Source organism: Bos taurus, chromosome 19 (genome assembly GCF_002263795.3).
Source record: "Bos taurus isolate L1 Dominette 01449 registration number 42190680 breed Hereford chromosome 19, ARS-UCD2.0, whole genome shotgun sequence".
NCBI classification, from domain to species: Eukaryota; Metazoa; Chordata; class Mammalia; order Artiodactyla; family Bovidae; genus Bos; species Bos taurus.
In genome coordinates this window covers 28,823,493-28,842,036 of record NC_037346.1, presented here as the reverse complement: position 1 = coordinate 28,842,036, position 18,544 = coordinate 28,823,493, and the positions used below count along the sequence as shown (strand labels likewise).

Genomic DNA, 18,544 nt, shown 5'->3' with positions numbered 1-18,544 from the left:
AAACTTGCCTTTACTTTTTCTATAAAAGGTACTTTCCACCTGTCAATTTCCTTTTTTTTCAATATCATTTGGCTCTGTTGGATCTTAGTTGGGGTCCATGGACTCAGCACACAGGCTTCAGTAGTTTCAGCATGTGGGATCTTAATTCCCCAACCAGGGCTCAAACCTGAATCCCCTGCATTGCGAGGCAGATTCTCAGCCACACGAATCACGAGGGAAGTCCCTCTACCCATACATTTTCTGTTGTTAATTGTTTACTCTTCTCTCACTTCCGCATCCCCATCCTGTTCTAGCTCATTCTTCCACAGTTAACAGTGTTGGTGGTTGGTTCCTATTATCACAGACTTTTCTAGGCATGAACAGATATGTGTACATGTAAGTATAAAATGCTTTTGACTACAGAAGGATCATATGTTTCGTTCTGAAACTTTTTGTTAGCATTTAATAGAGTCAAACAGTCCAAAACAATACCCAGTAGATAGGAAGTCTCCCTTACACCCTGAGTCCCCGGTTCCCTTTCCTTAGAGGCAATTGTTTCTATATCCTTTGAGAAATTTTCTGTGTATATACCAACATATGTATTTAATGCACGCAGTGGGAGCATACTATTCACTATTTAGCTCTTTGCTGTTTTTTGTTTTTGTTTAACACTTTATTTTGGAGATTGTTCCATATCAAATAATTTATGTAGCACTTAGTAAGTGCTCATAAATGTTAATTTTCATTATCATTGATACATACAGGGCTTTCCTATTCTCTCTGTTTTGGGGGAAGGGGGCTACAAAACATGCCATTGCCGAGATGTGCTATTTCCTTATTGACAAACCTTAGAATGTTTCCAGTATTTGGCTGTTATAAATAATGCTGCACTGAACATCTTTTTTTTTTTGGCTGCACTAAGTGGTGGCTTGTGGGATCTTAGTTCCCCAACCAGGGGTTGAACCCAGACCTTGGGCACTGAAAGTGCGGAGTCCTAGCCACTGGACCACTAGGGAATTCCCTGCTCCTGCATCTTTGTATAGTCTTGTGAATGTATCTGTAGGAGAAATTCCTGTTAAAAGAATGTGCCTTTTAAATTCTGTTGGGTATGTAGAAGACAGTCGGGCAACTGGTTGAACCCATCTCCATTCCCACCTAGGATGTCTGAGAGTGCTTGGTTCCTCAGCCCTTTCCAGAGCCTTCTGTCACGGTTTCTTATCTGGCTGGCAAAAACGACAGTATGTTTCAATTTGTATTTCTTTCACTAATGTAAAGCTGCATTTTTTTTCAGTTTATTAGCATAATTCTTGTTTTTTTTCCAATGCCCTGTTATATCCTTTGCCGTTTTAAAATTTGTCACTGTTAATTTGCCACTTGTACTTTTATTTTGCAGATAGTTACAATTTTTATCCAGATTTATAGTTTCCTTCATGACCTCTGGGTTGACAATCTCGACTAGGAAGATTTTCCTTACTCTAGAGTATTAGAAAGTTCTCCAAAGGCGTTTTCTAATGATACTTCTGTAATTTTATTTCTTATGTTTAAACCCCTGAGCCAGTCAGATCTGTAATCTGCTTAATTGTAATATTGGATTATCGTTGAGTTTATGCTCACTTGGAGGATTGGATAACTGAAATCCCAGCAAAACCACAGGTTGCCAGAGTAGGTTGAGCATAGAATGGAAGACAAGGCTAATCAGCACTGTGATATAATTAGTAATTTCCACAATTAAAATTCCTGTTTTGTCCTGTATAATTTATGTCATAGCTTCTGTCCCTTCTCCTCCCCACCCCTCCTTCCATTCTCATGGGCCGCTTCTGCTTTATTGACAATTTACCACTGATTTGAAGCACACTGTATTTATTTTTGGTGTTGCACTGATCAGAAGGCTAATATTCGGCCCTTTTATTAGTACAGAGGAAGGACTTGCTCACTGTTTCTTGGTTACAGTTGCTGCTTCACTGTTTCCAAGATGGGTTCTTAGTGACCGTAGTCAAGTAGGAGATGGAAAAGCCATAGTAGTCATTTTTCTCAGGAAATCGGGGCATTCTGGAATGTTGAGAGAATGTATCCATTATTATTTTATAAATGTCCAGAGTCAATAACACTGCTTAGTTACATTGGTTTAGGGGGGATTTATGATTTTTCTAGCTAATATCTGTTACCGGGGAACATTTTTTTATGGGCTTATTTGCTTTTTTTGCTAGCTATCCAGCTCTTTCTATTCAAAATTATCAACAAAAGTAGATTCACTGGGCCATGGTTTTCCCACCCAGGGAAAACTAGTATATTCTGCCAAGTTCTCAAACTTTTGGGGCCTAAATGCAGGATTTAATATCCCTCTCGAAAGGAGAAGTGTCTATAAATCCATAAATCCAAAGCAGTAGTCCCATTCTTTAACCGGAACTGGGAAAACCATGGCCATGAGTTGTGTTGGAAAAGGTATGAGAGATTACCTGGGGGACATCTGAAGAAACAGATCCAAAACACTGAAGTAATTGGTCACGACCATGGATACTGATCAAAACAGAACTAGTAGGCTTTTGGACCCCTAGTCTAGCACAGATCATAGATTAACACATTAGAATATGGTTATTTCTTTGTAATTTTGTTTAGAATTATTGAAGATCATGCAACGTATTTAGTGAGCTGATGGTAACAGTTTTTTTTTTAGAGCAAATCTGTATAAAGTAGCACTTTACAACATATATTGTAGGTGCATTAATAGGTGTTAATAATATGAAAGAAGGCAACAAAACTTTTTTTTTTCTTTTTTTCCTTTTTAACAGAGTATCTTAGGTATTAATGTCTAGGAAAAACCCTTGACCACTGTGACCAGCACTCAGAACTGAAGGATTCCCTGAGCCACAGTGTGCTGTAGAGAAGAACATTTCAGCATTGGCCACTGGGAGGAAAATCGTTTTTACCAACTGTATTTCTCAGTGAATGATCTCACATGGTGGGTCTGGTTCAGTGTTTGTAAGTCCTCTGCGATGGTTCTGTCCAGGTCCTTTACTGTAAGGGTCAGTGAAGGCTGAGATCAGAGCAGGAGAGCGCTGGCTCAGGACTCTTCGGGGTAGGGTTGATTCAAGTCTGGAACAGTCCCCTCTGACTTGGAGAGCTCGGTTAATAATGTAATAGATCAAATGAGGTAATTCACCTACTCTTGGACCTTAACGAGTCGCCTGCAGAACACAGCTCGAAGGAGACCGAAGACAGAACCTCTTGGATGATCTTGTAACTCGAGAGAGACTACTTCTGGCCTCCTTTAAGAACGAGGGTGCAGAACCCGATCTTATCAGGTATGATGCTTTCCTTTACAGGGATTAAGCAGTGGGCGAAACTTACTTGCAGTGGTTACAGTTGTTTCCCGAAGGGCTTAATTTCTTTATCTGGTAAAATACATCCTGTCTGTTCATTTGTAGTGCTTGACTGTCATTTTCTGTTCAGCATGGTTTTCATTAAGTTTCTGCGTTTGAGTAAACCAGGCACATTCAGCTGAATCCCATTTTGGAAGATGGTTATTTGGATAGAATACAGACGAAGTCAGAAAATGTCTCTTCATTCCCTGGTTGAACTTTTGCTGTGTTAGCTGCCTTTTAAACTCTGGACGTCATGTTTTTATCTGTGTTGGAAAATGATATGTTTTTTTTTTTAATTGACTTGTAGAAATGTGTCCTAAAGACTGTGTAGTCTATGGCTTACAGGACTAGAGGAGTTGGGGCCCTTGGTTTCTTCTCTGATCTTTGCCAGAGCATGATTCACACTTGACGGAGTTTGTCGGCTGCTCTGCACACAACTCCGGTGGAAGACTCAGACAGAGGAGGGGTCCAGCTTTCCGGATTGAGGTTAATAAAGTATAAACTGTGATATCTTTAGAACTGGCCTCCCCGGCTGCCTCTAGAACCCCCTTCACCACATTAAGGGACCCAGCACAAATGAGATCAGGATGAAACCTGCCTCTCCCCTCCTTCCCCACGAGGGATGGGGTCTTCACAGTGGGGGCGGCAGCTTGTTCCTGGTTAGGAATAATATGGCTTCCCAAGGGCAATGGTTTGTTTTTTTATTTAAATGGGGTGGGGTGGGGCGTGGAGGGCGTGGTCCTAGAGTGGTCCCAGGTGACTCTGGTCTGCAGTCAGAGGCTGGAGAATCACTGCCAGAGGGTGACCGAAAGAGGATGGAGCAGCAGCTTGTCCATTCCAGTCTTCTCAGGAGCTTGGGATTTAAGGTTTGTAGAGAGGAAGTGATGAAATTCCAGGAAGCTAGAGGAAATCTTAGAGTTGTTTCTTTGACCTAAAGGCCTAAAGTCAGGGAAGGAGGAGTTGGGTGCTGGGCAGGGTTTGTAAATGGACGGGGAGGCCTCCAGTGAGCGGGGCTGATCCATCATGGTGCCTGAGCCTTCTCGGGCGGATGCAGGAGTAGAAGTTTGAGGATGAAAGCTCAACCCTCAAACATTCAGGGTTGGTGAAAAAGAACCCGTGAGTGAGGAGGTCTTGCAAGGTGAGGAAAGAGTGCTGTCTGCGGGCATCGGCCTTTACCTTGAAGTTCAGAAACGAACTCAAAGTACCATGGCGAGGGAGGAAGTTTCCTGGGTGAGGAAGGGCCCGGTAGAGAGGGGTGATGGTGGGAGGAGAAGACCTGGAAATCTTCCTCCTCTGTCGTGGAGGTGACTGTGTGGTGAGAGCCTTCCATGTGTCAGGTCCGCTTCTCTTCACTGTCATTTAATGATGTCGAGGGGCCAGTTTAGGCCTTAGGTCTTTGTGGGGTGGGGTGGGGGATGAATGGTTGATTTTTGGTTCCTCTCTCCCTTGTTGACGAAAATAATAAACAGTAATAAGAGTAGAAAAGTTTCATTTGAGCCAAACTGAGGATTAGCCCCCAAGCCAGCTTCCCAGGTTACTCTGAGAAACTGTCCAGAGATGCAGGGTTTTTTTTTTTTTAGCACAGTTTTATATCTTGCAAGAACAAAGAACACTAAACGAGTCAGGGGTACATTTCTTCAAGGTTAAAAATAAAAAATAAAAAGACCAGAACATACACAGGGAGTCAGCATGGCCTTGGCACCTGGGAAGGGAGTCGCTTAGCCCATCGTTGGCATCCCAGGAAGAGGGGCATAGCATCTTTATTTTTAACATGGACATTCTTTACTTCAGGTCAGTGTGCCCTTTTCTGTAATAAATAGAGCAGATGTACAATGGGTGTTAGATCAGTCACAAGCAAGCTGTTTTAGCATAAAATTCAAGTTAACTCATCTTTTTCCTCCCCCATAAAAATCTGTAGGCCAGAATGACTTCCCTAAATCTCAGTATATAAGAATTTATCACTTGTCACCTCCTTCTCTTTTTTCGGTTTTGGTCACTCCTCTTCTCTCCTGTGATAACCTTTCTTTGCTATTTAAAGCACTGTTCGCTCACGAGTCGGGTCATCTTCACCTGGGTGCCTCTTAGAAATGCAGGGTCTCAGACCCCACCTCTGCCCTCCTGAATGGAATCTTTATTTTAACAATATCCTCAATTTGGTTTGAATGCCCCTTCCAGCTCAAATACTGGTTTATATCACTTGTTCTTAATTATGGCACTCAGTCACCCACAAGGCTTATAAAATTTTTTTAAAGGAAAAAAAAAGTGTCCAGACAATATACTTGCAGACTCTGAATGAGTGAGTAGTCTGGGGGGAGCTCCGGTCGGGGTGAGAACAGTTAGAAACCACTGAAACCATTTCTTTCCCTCATGGGGTCTGATGAGCACTGGTAGCTAGCAGCTGCTGCTTGTTTTCTCCATGCCAGGCCCTGTGCCAAGCTATAGGTGCCTATGCTTAGGAGATCTTTATAACATCCCACCTTATAGAAGAGAAACTGAGGCTCAGAGGGGTCAAGGAACTTGCACTAGATCCTAAGGCTAATCCGTTTCAGAGTTTGATAGTACGTGTGTGGGTGAGTGAGCGCATGAACACTAACACTTAACACTGGTTAAGGTCAGGTAGGTTCCTGGAAGCAGATTGTCTCAGATTTGAGGCCAGAGTTTCCAGTCTTTGATTTCACTCACCTGCCCATACCTAAGTGTTATTTTTGCCTTTTTCCCCTACCCCCTGAATCTCTGGGTCAGAAAGATCTCTTGGAGAAGGAAATGGCACCCCACTCCAGTATTCTCGCATGGAGAATTCCACGGACAGAGGAGCCTGGCAGATTACAGTCCATGAGGATTGCAGAGTCAGACACGACTGAGTGACCAACACCCCTGAATCCCCACTTCGTTCCCCAGCTTCCCATGCCTGAATAACTCTTTTGCTTGGATCTGTCCTTCTGAGGGTCTGAATTCAGTTGTAGAGGTGGCCAGTTTGGGTTCCTGGTTCAGCCTTGCTCTCCTGCCTCCTGGCTGTCCAGTCATTTCTGAGACCTCATCAGGGACCTTTCAGCTCTGTCCCTGGAGACACCTCATTGTCCCCCCTGCTCTGATGTCCCCAGTGACTCACAGAGGTTTCTTCAGTCCTCCTGTAGGTCAGTTCCTAGTTCTGGGCTCCTCTAGCATCTTTGGTTGCTTCTCTAATCTCTGGATTCCTCCAGCATTTTTGATGGCTTCTGCCATTCTTGATATCAACGTGGGTTGCCTTGTCACCAGGGGGATAGGGAGGTGGGGGGCTCATGTCTTCCCTTTTGGTCACGACTCACAGACAGCGGAAAGCCTCACCCGAACTTGAAAATGTTCTGGACCTACTCTCTCTGGCACCTTTGGTCATTTGTGCTAGACTGTCACCAAGCATGTACTGTTGGAGAACTGGCGGTGATCTGCTCATTGGGCTTTCAGAGCCCCGTAATAACTGGTGGCAACATTGCAAGAGTTGACCCAGCCAGGACTCCCTGAGAACTGGTTGAGCCTCTCTGTCCTCCTGGGCTCTTCCATCTTCCTCTCCTGTTTCCTTAGTGTCCTCCTCCTCCCTCACCCCAGACCTTTGTGCTCTGTCTTTCTCTTCCCCATCCTTCATTTCCTGGGGTCCTTCTCCCCTCCCTTTCCTCCCCTTTTCTCTTCCTCCTCATATGTGGCCTTATTAAGGAGAGGAGAGTATTGTCAAACTTCAGTTCAGATTAGCATTTCCCTTAAACAGACACGAATGTAACAATCCCATAATTGAATGTGTAGCTGTCATGTGACAGAATCTGAGTTTTTACCTTACGGATTACTGATCATTGTTCTCACGCAGTAAGCCTTGATGTGAGACTCAGGTCTAAATAAGCAATGGTTGACTAATTGAGGGTATTTGGAAACTTGTTAAAGAAGTCTCTGTGTAACAATGTCTCTTAGAAGATAAGCCCTAACTTTATAAAGAGGTGACACAGCTTCTGATTGAAAACCCAACTGCCCTTTCTATTCGAGAGCATCGCTAAGTCTCACAATTAGTTAAATCTTTGTAAAGAGACAGGAAAAAAGAAAAATCATTGCATACTCCACTGCTCCCTGACCATCTCAAAGATTATGTGATTAACTAGGCTGTAGTGGGTGGCTAATTGGCTAAGCTTTAATCTTCACACCACCAACTATATGGAGGATTATAGGAAATAGGAAGTTATTTAGAAGTTGAGATGGTAGTTATGGATCAGGAGTGCTATATTAACAAGCAGACCAACTGCTAAAATCAAAGAATAGAAGATGATAATGAAATATTCACATTTTCTTAGAGTGTAAGCTTTACATTTAATTTCATATATTTACTTTTTCTTGGAGCTGCTTTTTTAAAAAAAGTATGATCCTTCGAATTTATATTTCATAGCACTATATTGGCAGCCAAGGAAGACAGAGGAAAAATTGACTTTAAATATTCCATTAAAAGTGTTCCCCCTCTACCATTTTAGATCATTGCATGTTTTCTTTCGATTTAAAACTTAGTTTATAAGAAGGATGATTTCTATTTGATAGTATTGAGATTTCCTAAAAACTATTAATTTATACTCTGTATTGCTTGAAGTTATGAGCATATGACCAGCCTACTCTTCCAGAAGTAGGAAATGGCTGAGGAATAAACAACTGCATCATTACCTGCGAGACAATGGATAAGCCATAATTATTTATCTCTCTTACTTATGTCCCAGAAATACACTAACTTCCTAGGTCATCTGACATGTAAAGGATGTGCTGAAATCAGTAAAAATATGCTTTTCTCTGTATTTCGGTGAACCCAAGGATAGTTGAACCAGTTCAGTTCAGTCGCTCAGTCGTGTCCGACTCTTTGCGACCCCATGAATCGCAGCACGCCAGGCCTCCTTGTCCATCACCAACTCCCGCAGTTCACTCAGACTCACGTCCATCGAGTCTGTGATGCCATCCAGCCATCTCATCCTCTGTCATCCCCTTTTCCTCCTGCCCCCAATCCCTCCCAGCATCTGGGTCTTTTCCAATGAGTCAGCTCTTTGCATGAGGTGGCGAAAGTACTGGAGTTTCAGCTTTAGCATCATTCTTTCCAAAGAACACCCAGGGCTGATCTCCTTTAGAATGGACTGGTTGTATCTCCTTGCAGTCCAGGAGACTCTCAAGAGGCTTCTCCAACACCACAGTTCAAAAGCATCAATTCTTCGTTGCTCAGCTTTCTTCACAGTCCAACTCTCACATCCATACATGACCACTGGGAAAACCATAGCCTTGACTAGACGGACCTTTGATGGCAAAGTAATGTCTCTGCTTTTCAATATGCTATCTAGGTTGGTCATAACTTTTCTTCCAAGGAGTAAGCGTCTTTTAATTTCATGGCTGCAGTCACCATCTGCAGTGATTTTGGAGCCCCCAAAAATAAAGTCTGACACTGTTCCACTGTTTCCCCATCTATTTCCCATGAAGTGATGGGACCAGATCCCATGATCTTCGTTTTCTGAATGTTGAGCTTTAAGTCAACTTTTTAACTCTCCACTTTCACTTTCATCAAGAGGCTTTTTAGTTCCTGTTCACTTTCTGCCATAAGGGTGGTGTCATCTGCGTATCTGAAGTTATTGATATTTCTCCCGGCAGTATTGATTCCAGCTTGTGCTTCATCCAGCCCAGCGTTTCTTATGATGTACTTTGCATATAAGTTAAATAAGCAGAGTGACAATATACAGCCTTGACGTACTCCTTTTCCTATTTGGAACCAGTCTGTTGTTCCATGTCCAGTTCTAACTGTTGCTTCCTGACCTGCATATAGGCTTCTCAAGAGGCAGGTCAGGTGGTCTGGCATTCCCATCTCTTTCAGAATTTTCCACAGTTTATTGTGATCCACACAGTCAAAGGCTTTGGCATAGTCAATAAAGCAGAAATAGATGTTTTTCTGGAACTCTCTTGCTTTTTCAATGATCCAGCGGATGTTGGCAATTTGATCTCTGGTTCCTCTGCCTTTTCTAAATCCAGCTTGAACATCTGGAAGTTCACGATTCACGTATTGCTGAAGCCTGGCTTGGAGAATCTTGAGCTTTACTAGCGTGTGAGATGAGTGCAATTGTGCGGTAGTTTGAGCATTCTTTGGCATTGCCTTTCTTTGGGATTGGAATGAAAACTGACCTTTTCCAGTCCTGTGGCCACTGCTGAGTTTTCCAAATTTGCTGACATATTGAGTGCAGCACTTTCACAGCATCATCTTTCAGGATTTGAAATAGCTCATCTGGAATTCCATCACCTCCACTAGCTTTGTTTGTAGTGATGCTTTCTAAGGCCCACTTGACTTCACATTCCAGGATGTCTGGCTCTAGGTGAGTGATCATACCATCGTGATTATCTTGGTTGTGAAGATCTTTTTTGTACAGTATTTGTGTGTATTCTTGCCACCTCTTCTTAATGTCTTCTGCTTCTGTTAGGGCCCTACCATTTCTGTCCTTTATCGAGCCCATCTTTGCATGAAATGTTCCCTTCTTATCTCTAATTTTCTTGAAGAGATCTCTAGTCTTCCCCATTCTGTTGTTTTCCTCTATTTCTTTGCATTGATCGCTGAGGAAGGCTTTCTTATCTCTTCCTGCTATTCTTTGGAACTCTGCATTCAGATGCTTATATCTTTCCTTTTCTCCTTTGCTTTTTGCTTCTCTTCTTTTCACAGCTATTTGTAAGGCCTCCCCAGACAGCCATTTTGCTTTTTTGCATTTCTTATCTATGGGGATGGTCTTGATCCCTGTCTCCTGTACAGTGTCATGAACCTCAGTCCATAGTTCATCAGGCACTCTATCAGATCTAGTCCCTTAAATCTGTTTCTCACTTCCACTGTATAATCATAAGGGATTTGATTTAGGTCATTCCTGAATGGTCTAGTGGTTTTCCCTACCTTCTTCAATTTAAGTCTGAATTTGGCAATAAGGAGCTCAGGATCTGAGCCACAGTCAGCTCCCGGTCTTGTTTTTGCTGACTGTATAGAGCTTCTCCATCTTTGGCTGCAAAGAATATAATCAATCTGATTTTGGTATTGACCATCTGGTGATATCCATGTGTAAAGTCTTCTCTTGTGTTGTTGGAAGAGGGTGTTTGCTAAGACCAGTGCGTTCTCTTGGCAAAACTCTATTAGTCTTTGCCCTGCTTCATTCCGTATTCCAAGGCCAAATTTGCCTGTTACTCCAGGTGTTTCTTGACTTCCTACTTTTGCATTCCAGTCCCCTATAATGAAAAGGACATCTTTTGGGGGTGTTAGTTCTAAAAGGTCTTGTAGGTCTTCATAGAACCATTCAACTTCAGCTTCTTCAGCTTTACTGGTTGGGGCATAGACTTGGATACTGTGATATTGAATGGTTTGCCTTGGAAATGAACAGAGATCATTCTGTCGTTTTTGAGGTTGCATCCAAGGACTGCATTTTGGCCTCTTTTGTTGACCATGATGACTACTCCATTTCTTCTAAGGGATTCCTGCCTGCGGTAGTAGATATAATGGTCATCTGAGTTAAATTCACCCATTCCAGTCCGTTTTAGTTCGCTGATTCCTAGAATGTTGACGTTCACTCTTGCCATCTCCTGTTTGACCACTTCCAATTTGCCTTGATTCATGGACCTAACATTCCAGGTTCTTATGTAATATTGCTCTTTACAGCATCGGACCTTGTGTCTATCACCAGTCACATCCACAACTGGGTATTGTTTTTGCTTTGGCTCCATCCCTTCATTATTTCTGGAGTTATTTCTCCACTGATGTCCAGTAGCATATTGGGCACCTACTGACCTGGGGAGTTCCTCTTTCAGTATCCTGTCTTTTTGGCTTTTCATACTGTTCATGGGGTTCTCAAGGGAAGAATACTGAAGTGGTTTGCCATCCCTTCTCCAGTGGACCACATTCTGTCCAAGTTGAACCAAGGTGGTATTAAATGCAGTCAAGAATATTAAATATTTCCAGTAACTTAATGAAAAAAAACTTAGAGTAAGAAAGTGTGGTAAATAGAAAAATTTTGAGTGCCTACAACGTGCCAAGCACTGGTAAAGGGAGTGTGGTGGCATAAGGCTCCAAACAACAAAAAATATCTAGTTTTTGCCTTTGAGCTCTCTACAGTTCAGTGAGAGAAACAGACGTGAATTAAAGAGTCATTCAAATAAGTAAAATAAGTTCAGAAAAATATATTGTGCTTTGAGGGAGTATTAGTGGGGAAATGATTTAGGTAGGAAAGTCATGTGGTTTAATATTTATTTTGCAAATGCATATTTTGTTTCTCCATCTAAATTTTAAATACCTTGAGGATGGAGACTGAAATCTTGTACAATGCTTAATAGATACTTGCTCACTTAATGAAAGTCTTTGTGTTTCCTGTATCTTTCATAGATACTTAGCAGATTTTGGTATATAGTAGGCACTCAGCAAATTTCTGTTGATTGAAAGGTTGACTGAGTCAGAATAGAATAGCATGGGTTCTGTAACTAAAAAAATCTGGGACCCTCACAGGATTACCAGATGAAAAAGTTTTTTTGCCTGCCTCATAAAATCTGGTGGTTCTCTGGGACAGCTCCCTTCAAATGGTGATGCAGGTTTTCCCATCTTACAGCTGTGCTGTTTTCACAGAGGACCTCCATTTTCACTGTGAGAGGAGAAGAGAGAAGGTATAGAGGGCTCACACCCCTCTTATATGCTGTCCCCTATGTGTCATCCCATTGGCAGTAACCAGTCACATGGTTCTGATCTGCCTGCAAGGAAGGCTGGGAAATGTAGTCTTGTCTAGACTCACAAGAAAATGAAATGGGACTTGCGGCAACACATTGCTTGTCTCTACCTCACTGATTATCTTGGGTGGTTTTCTGAAGAGATAAATAACTTTGGGACATAGTCTGCCTACTTAATTAGCAGAGATTAGAGTCAGAAATTAATAAAGGCACATGAGCGGGCTGAGAGGGGACCCTGGTAGGGTGTGTTCTCCTTTTGTACAGTCATACTTGTTCTAAAAGGGTTCACTCGGGCAGGGGTACAAACACAGGACAGAGAAATTAAACTCCAATGGGTATGTGCAACGAAACTAGAAGAGGAGGTCATGTCTGCAGCAGTCAGAGGAGGAGGCCCAAGTAAAGCACCTGAAGGGTCTGGAGAAGATGGTGCTTGTGGTTCTTACCTTCAGCCAAAGGGGCGCCTGGTTTCGCTCAGGCACTGATACCCCAATTACGATGCCCTCAGCCATGAGGGGAGAAGGTAATGGAAACCCACTCCAGTAATCTTGCCTGGAAAATCCCATGGGGGGAGGAGCCCGGTAAGCTACAGTCCATGGGGTTGCAAAGAGTTGGAAACGACTGAGTGACTTCACTTTCACTTTTCACTTTCATGCCTTGGAGAAGAAAATGGCAACCCATTCCAGTGTTCTTGCCTGGAGAATCCCAGGGATGGGGGAGCCTGGTGGGCTGCCGTCTCTGGGGTTGCACAGACTCAGGCATGACTGAAGCGACTTAGCAGCGGCAGCAGCAGCAGCCATGAGGAACTGATGATTCTACTCAAAACCGCTTACATAAGGAAAAGTAGCTCCGTATAGTAATTTCCAAGTTAGAGAATTGAGGGAGGTGGTTAATTCTACAGCCAGTGGTGATCCAGAGTCTGCTGTGTCTTTGTTGTGTCTTTATCTTCAGACTGACTCTTCTCGTGGTTGAGGATGCTTGTAGTAAGTTCCCAGACAGATGGGAGTGGGAGGAGAGGTTCAAGAGGGAGGAGACATACGTATACCTGTGACTGATTCATGTTGATAAATGGCAGAAACCAACACAGTATTATAAAGCAGTTATCCTCCATTTAAAAATAATTTTTTAAAAAAGCTCCCAGACTTCAAACAGCCATAGGAGAGGAAAGAGGGTGTATCTTGCTTAAGTCATATATTCACGTAGCTGAGATGTTTTGAAAGCACTTAACAATGTTCAATGAGAAGCCTCCCTTCCTCTGTGTCCCACCCGCAAGATAAATATCAGCGTTAATAATCTTTGGTCTATCTTTCCAGGGTTCTCTTAAGTATATGCCAACCGATAAGAATATATTTTCTTATTTCCCCCCGTCTTTTACACAAATGGTCGTATACTACACAAATTATCCTACAATGTTCTTTTATCATCTAAATATACTGGAGATCTTCCCAAACCAACACAAAGTCTTGTCATTGATTTTTGTAGCCTTATAAGATTTCATTGTATGTGCTACATAATTTATTGAATTAGTCTCCTATTAATATGTGTATTGTTTCCACTCTATTACATTGTGTATGTATGTATGTACTTAATACCTGTACTTTTTTTTCTGTTACATAAATGCAATGGTAAATATCCTTATACATAAAGGGTTTCATCGTCTGAAAGCCTTAATCTCTAGTTAAGTTCTTAGAAGGTCAAAGGGTATTTACATTGATAATTTTTATGTCTTGGAGCTTTTTTTCTTTTTTTTTTTTTACAGACTTCATTTTTTAAAATTATATGTATTTTTGGCTGTGCTGGGTCTTCATTACCGTGAAGGCATTCACGAGTTGCAGCGAGTGGGGATACTGTCTATATGCAGCGTGTGGGCTTCTTATTACAGTGCTTTCTCCTGGTGCAGAGCATGGGCTCAGTAGCTGGGTGCACAGGCCTACTTGCCCTGCAGCATGTGAAATCTTCCCAGACCAAGGATTGAACCTGTGTCCTCTGCTTCGGCAGGTGGATTCTTAACCACTGTACCAGGGAAGTCCTAATGTGAAACTTGCGAAGTAGGATGTTTCAATAGCACTCTTTTTATCTTAAAATTGTCTCAAGCTTGACAGCGTAGTCCTTTGAGATTTTTCAGGTAGGTGTGTACTTGTAAGACTGATTATCACTTGAAGGCATCTCTGTAGTCACTTAGTCCAATTTTTTTTTTTTTTTCCCCGTGGGTTAGGAAAGGAAAACCCCTGTTAGCCAAATAGATAATCCTTCATTACCATTAGCATTGATTTGGATGGTTGATCAAGGGAGTCAACCCAGAGACCCTGAGATCTAAGTAAATCTTAAGACGTTGCAGCCCCGTGTTGCTCAAGTCAGTGAAGGTGCCCAGTTACTACCGTGTGGATGTGGTACAGTGTAGTCTGTCCACAAGCTGGCGGCAGCAACCTGGTAGTTCCTCTCCTCGGAAAGTCTTGAAAGCCAGACAGCAAAGAAATACCAAGTGAAAACTAATTTAAAATGCTATTTATAAATAGTATTTTAAAAGGCCACAGAGGAGTATGTCAAATGAAAGAAGTATGAAATCTATACACTCAAAACATTAGAGAAATGAAGGAAAACCATATTCAACATATTGCTGACTTTCCCTTTTTCTGTTTCTAAACATACTTTCAAGACTGCATTGTGTTATAAGGCAAGGAGCTGCTTATAACACATGGTAATCATTGGATTGCTTTTCATTTTGTAGTTGAACTTCAATTTCTCACCAGCAGATGGCGCTCAGCCACCAGACATTTGACAGAGCAGCTCATTCCTCTTACACTTAGAATTCTTAGGTTTTATGTGTTATCCCTTCTTGTCCTCCTCCTGCTTTTCAGGTACCATGATAGTCACACGTAAGACAAAAGAATTGTTCCCTTTGGTTTTATTTGCTTGATTTTAGATTGCCTGGATGACTCAAGAATTTCTCATTTCAAATTGAGAAATGAGGCCAAAATGATTTCTGATGGCCTTTTTGACCCTCCAAATGGAGGGTCTTCTTCTATAAACTCTTTGTTGCTCAGTTATGTCCAACCCTTTGCAACTCCGTGAACTGTAGCCCACCAGGCTCCTCTGTCCCTGGAATTCTCCAGGCAAGAATACTGGAGCGGGTTGCCATTCCCTTCTCCAGGAAATCTTTGTGACCCAGGGGTGGAACTCGCATCTCCTGCATTGCAGGTGGATTTTTTTTTTTTTTTTTTTGGATTTTTTTTTTTTACTGTCTGAGCCACCAAGTTAGCCAACTGTTTTATTAAATTTTAAATTATAATATTAAAGCTTCTTATTGGTACACTTGGCCAACAGTGAATAGGGGAAAACAGAGTGGTTTAAAATGAGCAAATTGTTTGACTGCAGTAGATCTTCAGGTTCTGCGGTGAGACTTTCCTTGGATGATGTGTAAGCTATTTTTTCTTGAGTTCTTATTGTTCTGAACTAATACTAATTAGTTTAAACTAATTGACTAAAGATTATTCAATTTAACCAAAAAGAAAAATGAGTATTTACTTTTCAGAAGTCATAGTGTTAGGCATTTCTTCTCCCTGGAATGCCAGCTCTCTGAGGTCAGGTCTCTCGTTCTCTGCCAAGCCCCTAGATTCATGCTGGCACATAGAAGGGCCTCAGTATTTGTGTGGGGGAGGAATGGATGGATGGATGAATAGGTAGATGATACAGAAAGAACTGGACAGAGTACCAGACCTAAAGAAGTAAGCTGTCTGGGAAATAGGGGCTACAAGTAGCTTGTGGACTTTATTCTGATCACTTAGCATTGCAGTAACAGGGTGATATTCGATTTTCTTAATCATCAGCCTGCTAGTTTCCACCAGCATGGGGTCTGTGTACTTGTGTTCAGCATGTAGTCACCATCTTCCACCTGGGTGGGGTGTCTTGGTTTCTGCTGAAGAGCTCATAGGTATGTGTCAGACTGTAGTTCTGTGTATCCCTTGAGGAGAAACTAGGACTCTGTTTAATTGCTGAGCTGGGCTTCCCCAGTGGTAAAGAATCTGCCAGGAAGACCCCCTGGAGAAGAAAATGGCAACCCACGGCAGTATTCTTGCCTGGGAAACCCCATGGACAGAGGAGCCTGGCGGGCTAAGTCAAACCCGACTTAGCCACTAAACAGCAACAGCAGCCATGGATCCACAGCTCATGATTGTGACGGGACAGTTTTACTTTGGGGTTGTTATTGGGAGTTCCGTTGCAATTTGAGAAAATCCCAAAAGGAAATGAAACATACCTCCAAGTTGTGTCGATTCTCCAAGTCAACCCAGTTTGGAAATCTTGATCCTCTGTAGTCATTCTACTCAGCAGCACTTGTGAAGCTTTCCTTGGAATGACTGGGTGAATTGTCCCATCCCCGCTGTCCCGTTCTGCCACTCCCCTCATCCTGACTGCCATCCCCTTCTGCCTACATTGCCCTAGCCTTCTGGTCTACCTCCCTGACTGTGGCCCTTCCTCGGTGTAAGCCATCCTGGGTATTGCTGCCAGATTTTTGCCTCCAAAGAATTTATGCCAGAGAAACTATTTCTGATTGAAATTTGAGCCTCTGTACATCTTTATATTCACGGAAAGAAACTAACTGAAAAAGCTTTGAGGAAGGAATTGCCTTTTCATACCACAGTAGCATTTTCACACCTACAGGCAAGTCTAGTTACAAAGCTCTGCAGGTTCAATTCAGCTCGCTGACACCCTAGAAATACCATCTCTGGTCCTGACTGCGAACCTCTCTGTGATCTGTGAATACTCAAACACTGTTTTTTTCCAGACAAAACAAACATTTTATGTAGTTACTTTGATATCTTTTGGAAATGCTAGGAGAAGGCGCTTCTTGAAATTCACTGGTTTTTCAATGCTCCATTTGGTTGATAAGAACATCCTCCTTGTGAACTCTGACGAGCTTCAGCAACATGTGTCAGCAGAAAAATGTGGATCATCTGCACCTCCCGCATATTAACTTAATAAGATGCATCGTTCACTTTTGGGGAGAAAAATGAAATATTTTTATAGTGTCAGAAGGGACTATGAAACCTTTTGGTAAAATCTTTTTTAAGACAGATATCTAATGTATTTAGTACTGTGGCATTTATTTGACATGTTCCATTTATTAAATAAGCTCCATCTTGAAAGACTATAGAATAAAAATGATGGATTTATTTTTAAAAAACATTTCAGTCCTAATTGGGGGAGCATGGTAGTTAGCATTTCCTTTCTTTTTTAAAAAAATATTTATTTATTTGGCTGTGCCCGCTCTTAGCTGTGTCATGTGGGATCTAGTTCCCTGCCCGGGGATCTAACCTGGGCCTCCTGCATGGGAAGGTTGGAGTCTCAGCCCCTGGACCACCAGGGAAGTCCCAGCATTTTCTTTCTATAACTTACTTTTCAAAGGAGAAACACTCCTTCATTGTCCTTCCAAGAAGGAGTTTGAGCTACAAGGTGTCTTAGTGACAGAATTCCCTTTCAAGTTAAAATTCCCTCCATCTGCTTGAACAGCATCTGTTTCTGCTGCTAAACTCTTGAAGGCAGGTAGCAGTTGTTTCCTTTTGCTTTCTTCTTCTTCTTTTTTTTTTTATTCTCTCAAGATAAATGTTAAATACCCCTCTCTTTTTGTCTCCGTTGCTTAAAGAGCTCAGTGGGTTTCCTAGTTCTGTTTCACAAACAGATTCTGAATGCTTCTTCTCCAGCATACTCAGAGGAACTGTCTTTCTGGTCCTGGGGATAGAAACATGACGGTCATGTGGCCTCTTTCCTTCCAGAGTTTATAATTTAGGAAGGGAGACAGATGAGTAAATAACTAACTACAATCCTGCTTGATAAATGCCACGTCGGAGGTTTTGCATGAGGTGCCATGGGAGCACCTTGGAGTGATTGATTCAAGGGAAGAGGGGGGTGAGGATGGGAATCAGGAAAGACTAAACAGCAGAAGTGACATTTGAGTTGAGCCTTAGGGGATGAATAGAATTTTGCCAGATGGACAAAGGGGTGGGGGCGGGGACCCTCCAGACTCATACAAAAACATGAGAGTGTGGAAGTTTGTGCCTTTGTCTGGAGACCTGGTGAGCAGTCCATAGGTGTGGAAGGGGGTTTGGGGAGGTGACATAGCCGATATATCACTGGGGCCATATTGTAAAGCTTAAACTTAACCTGTAGCTTCTAGGAAGCAGTGATAGTTTTAAAACAGGCGAGATCTTGGGACCTCTCTTGGCGGTCCAGTGGTTAAGACTGCACACTTCCAATGCAGGGGACACTGGTTTGATCCTTGCTTGGGGAACTAAGATCCCACATGCTAAGTGGTGCAGCCAAAAATAAAAAATAGGAGAAATCTGTTTTAGAAAGATCGTTGTGGCAGCAGAGTGTAAGATGATTTGAATGGGGGTGATTGGGAGCAAGGGGGCCAGTCAGAGGCCATGAGCATCTTCTACGGGAGAGATGCTTTTCTGAGCTGAGGCAGCAGCAGCATGGATGGACACAGGGCG

General features: G+C 42.4%; 1 protein-coding gene and 1 long non-coding RNA gene across 10 annotated transcripts in view; one reads left to right on the top strand and one right to left on the bottom strand.

Moving 5' to 3' along the window:
• Positions 1-18,544, top strand: part of STX8 (syntaxin 8) — a 208,377-nt gene that overhangs the window by 24,781 nt on the left and 165,052 nt on the right. For 6 of the 9 annotated variants that reach the window (XM_005220387.5, XM_059878214.1, XM_005220388.3 and 3 more), the window contains 1 exon segment: positions 3,171-3,281. The exons of the other annotated variants lie outside the window; for them this stretch is intronic. In XM_005220387.5, the coding sequence (XP_005220444.1) occupies positions 3,171-3,281 (111 nt within the window). 9 annotated transcript variants of the gene reach the window in all.
• Positions 673-17,012, bottom strand: LOC112442637 (uncharacterized). Its single transcript, XR_003030852.2, has 3 exons — positions 16,309-17,012; positions 5,018-5,148; positions 673-2,028 (listed from the first exon to the last, which is right to left on the bottom strand). It is a non-coding gene; the product is annotated as an uncharacterized lncRNA (long non-coding RNA).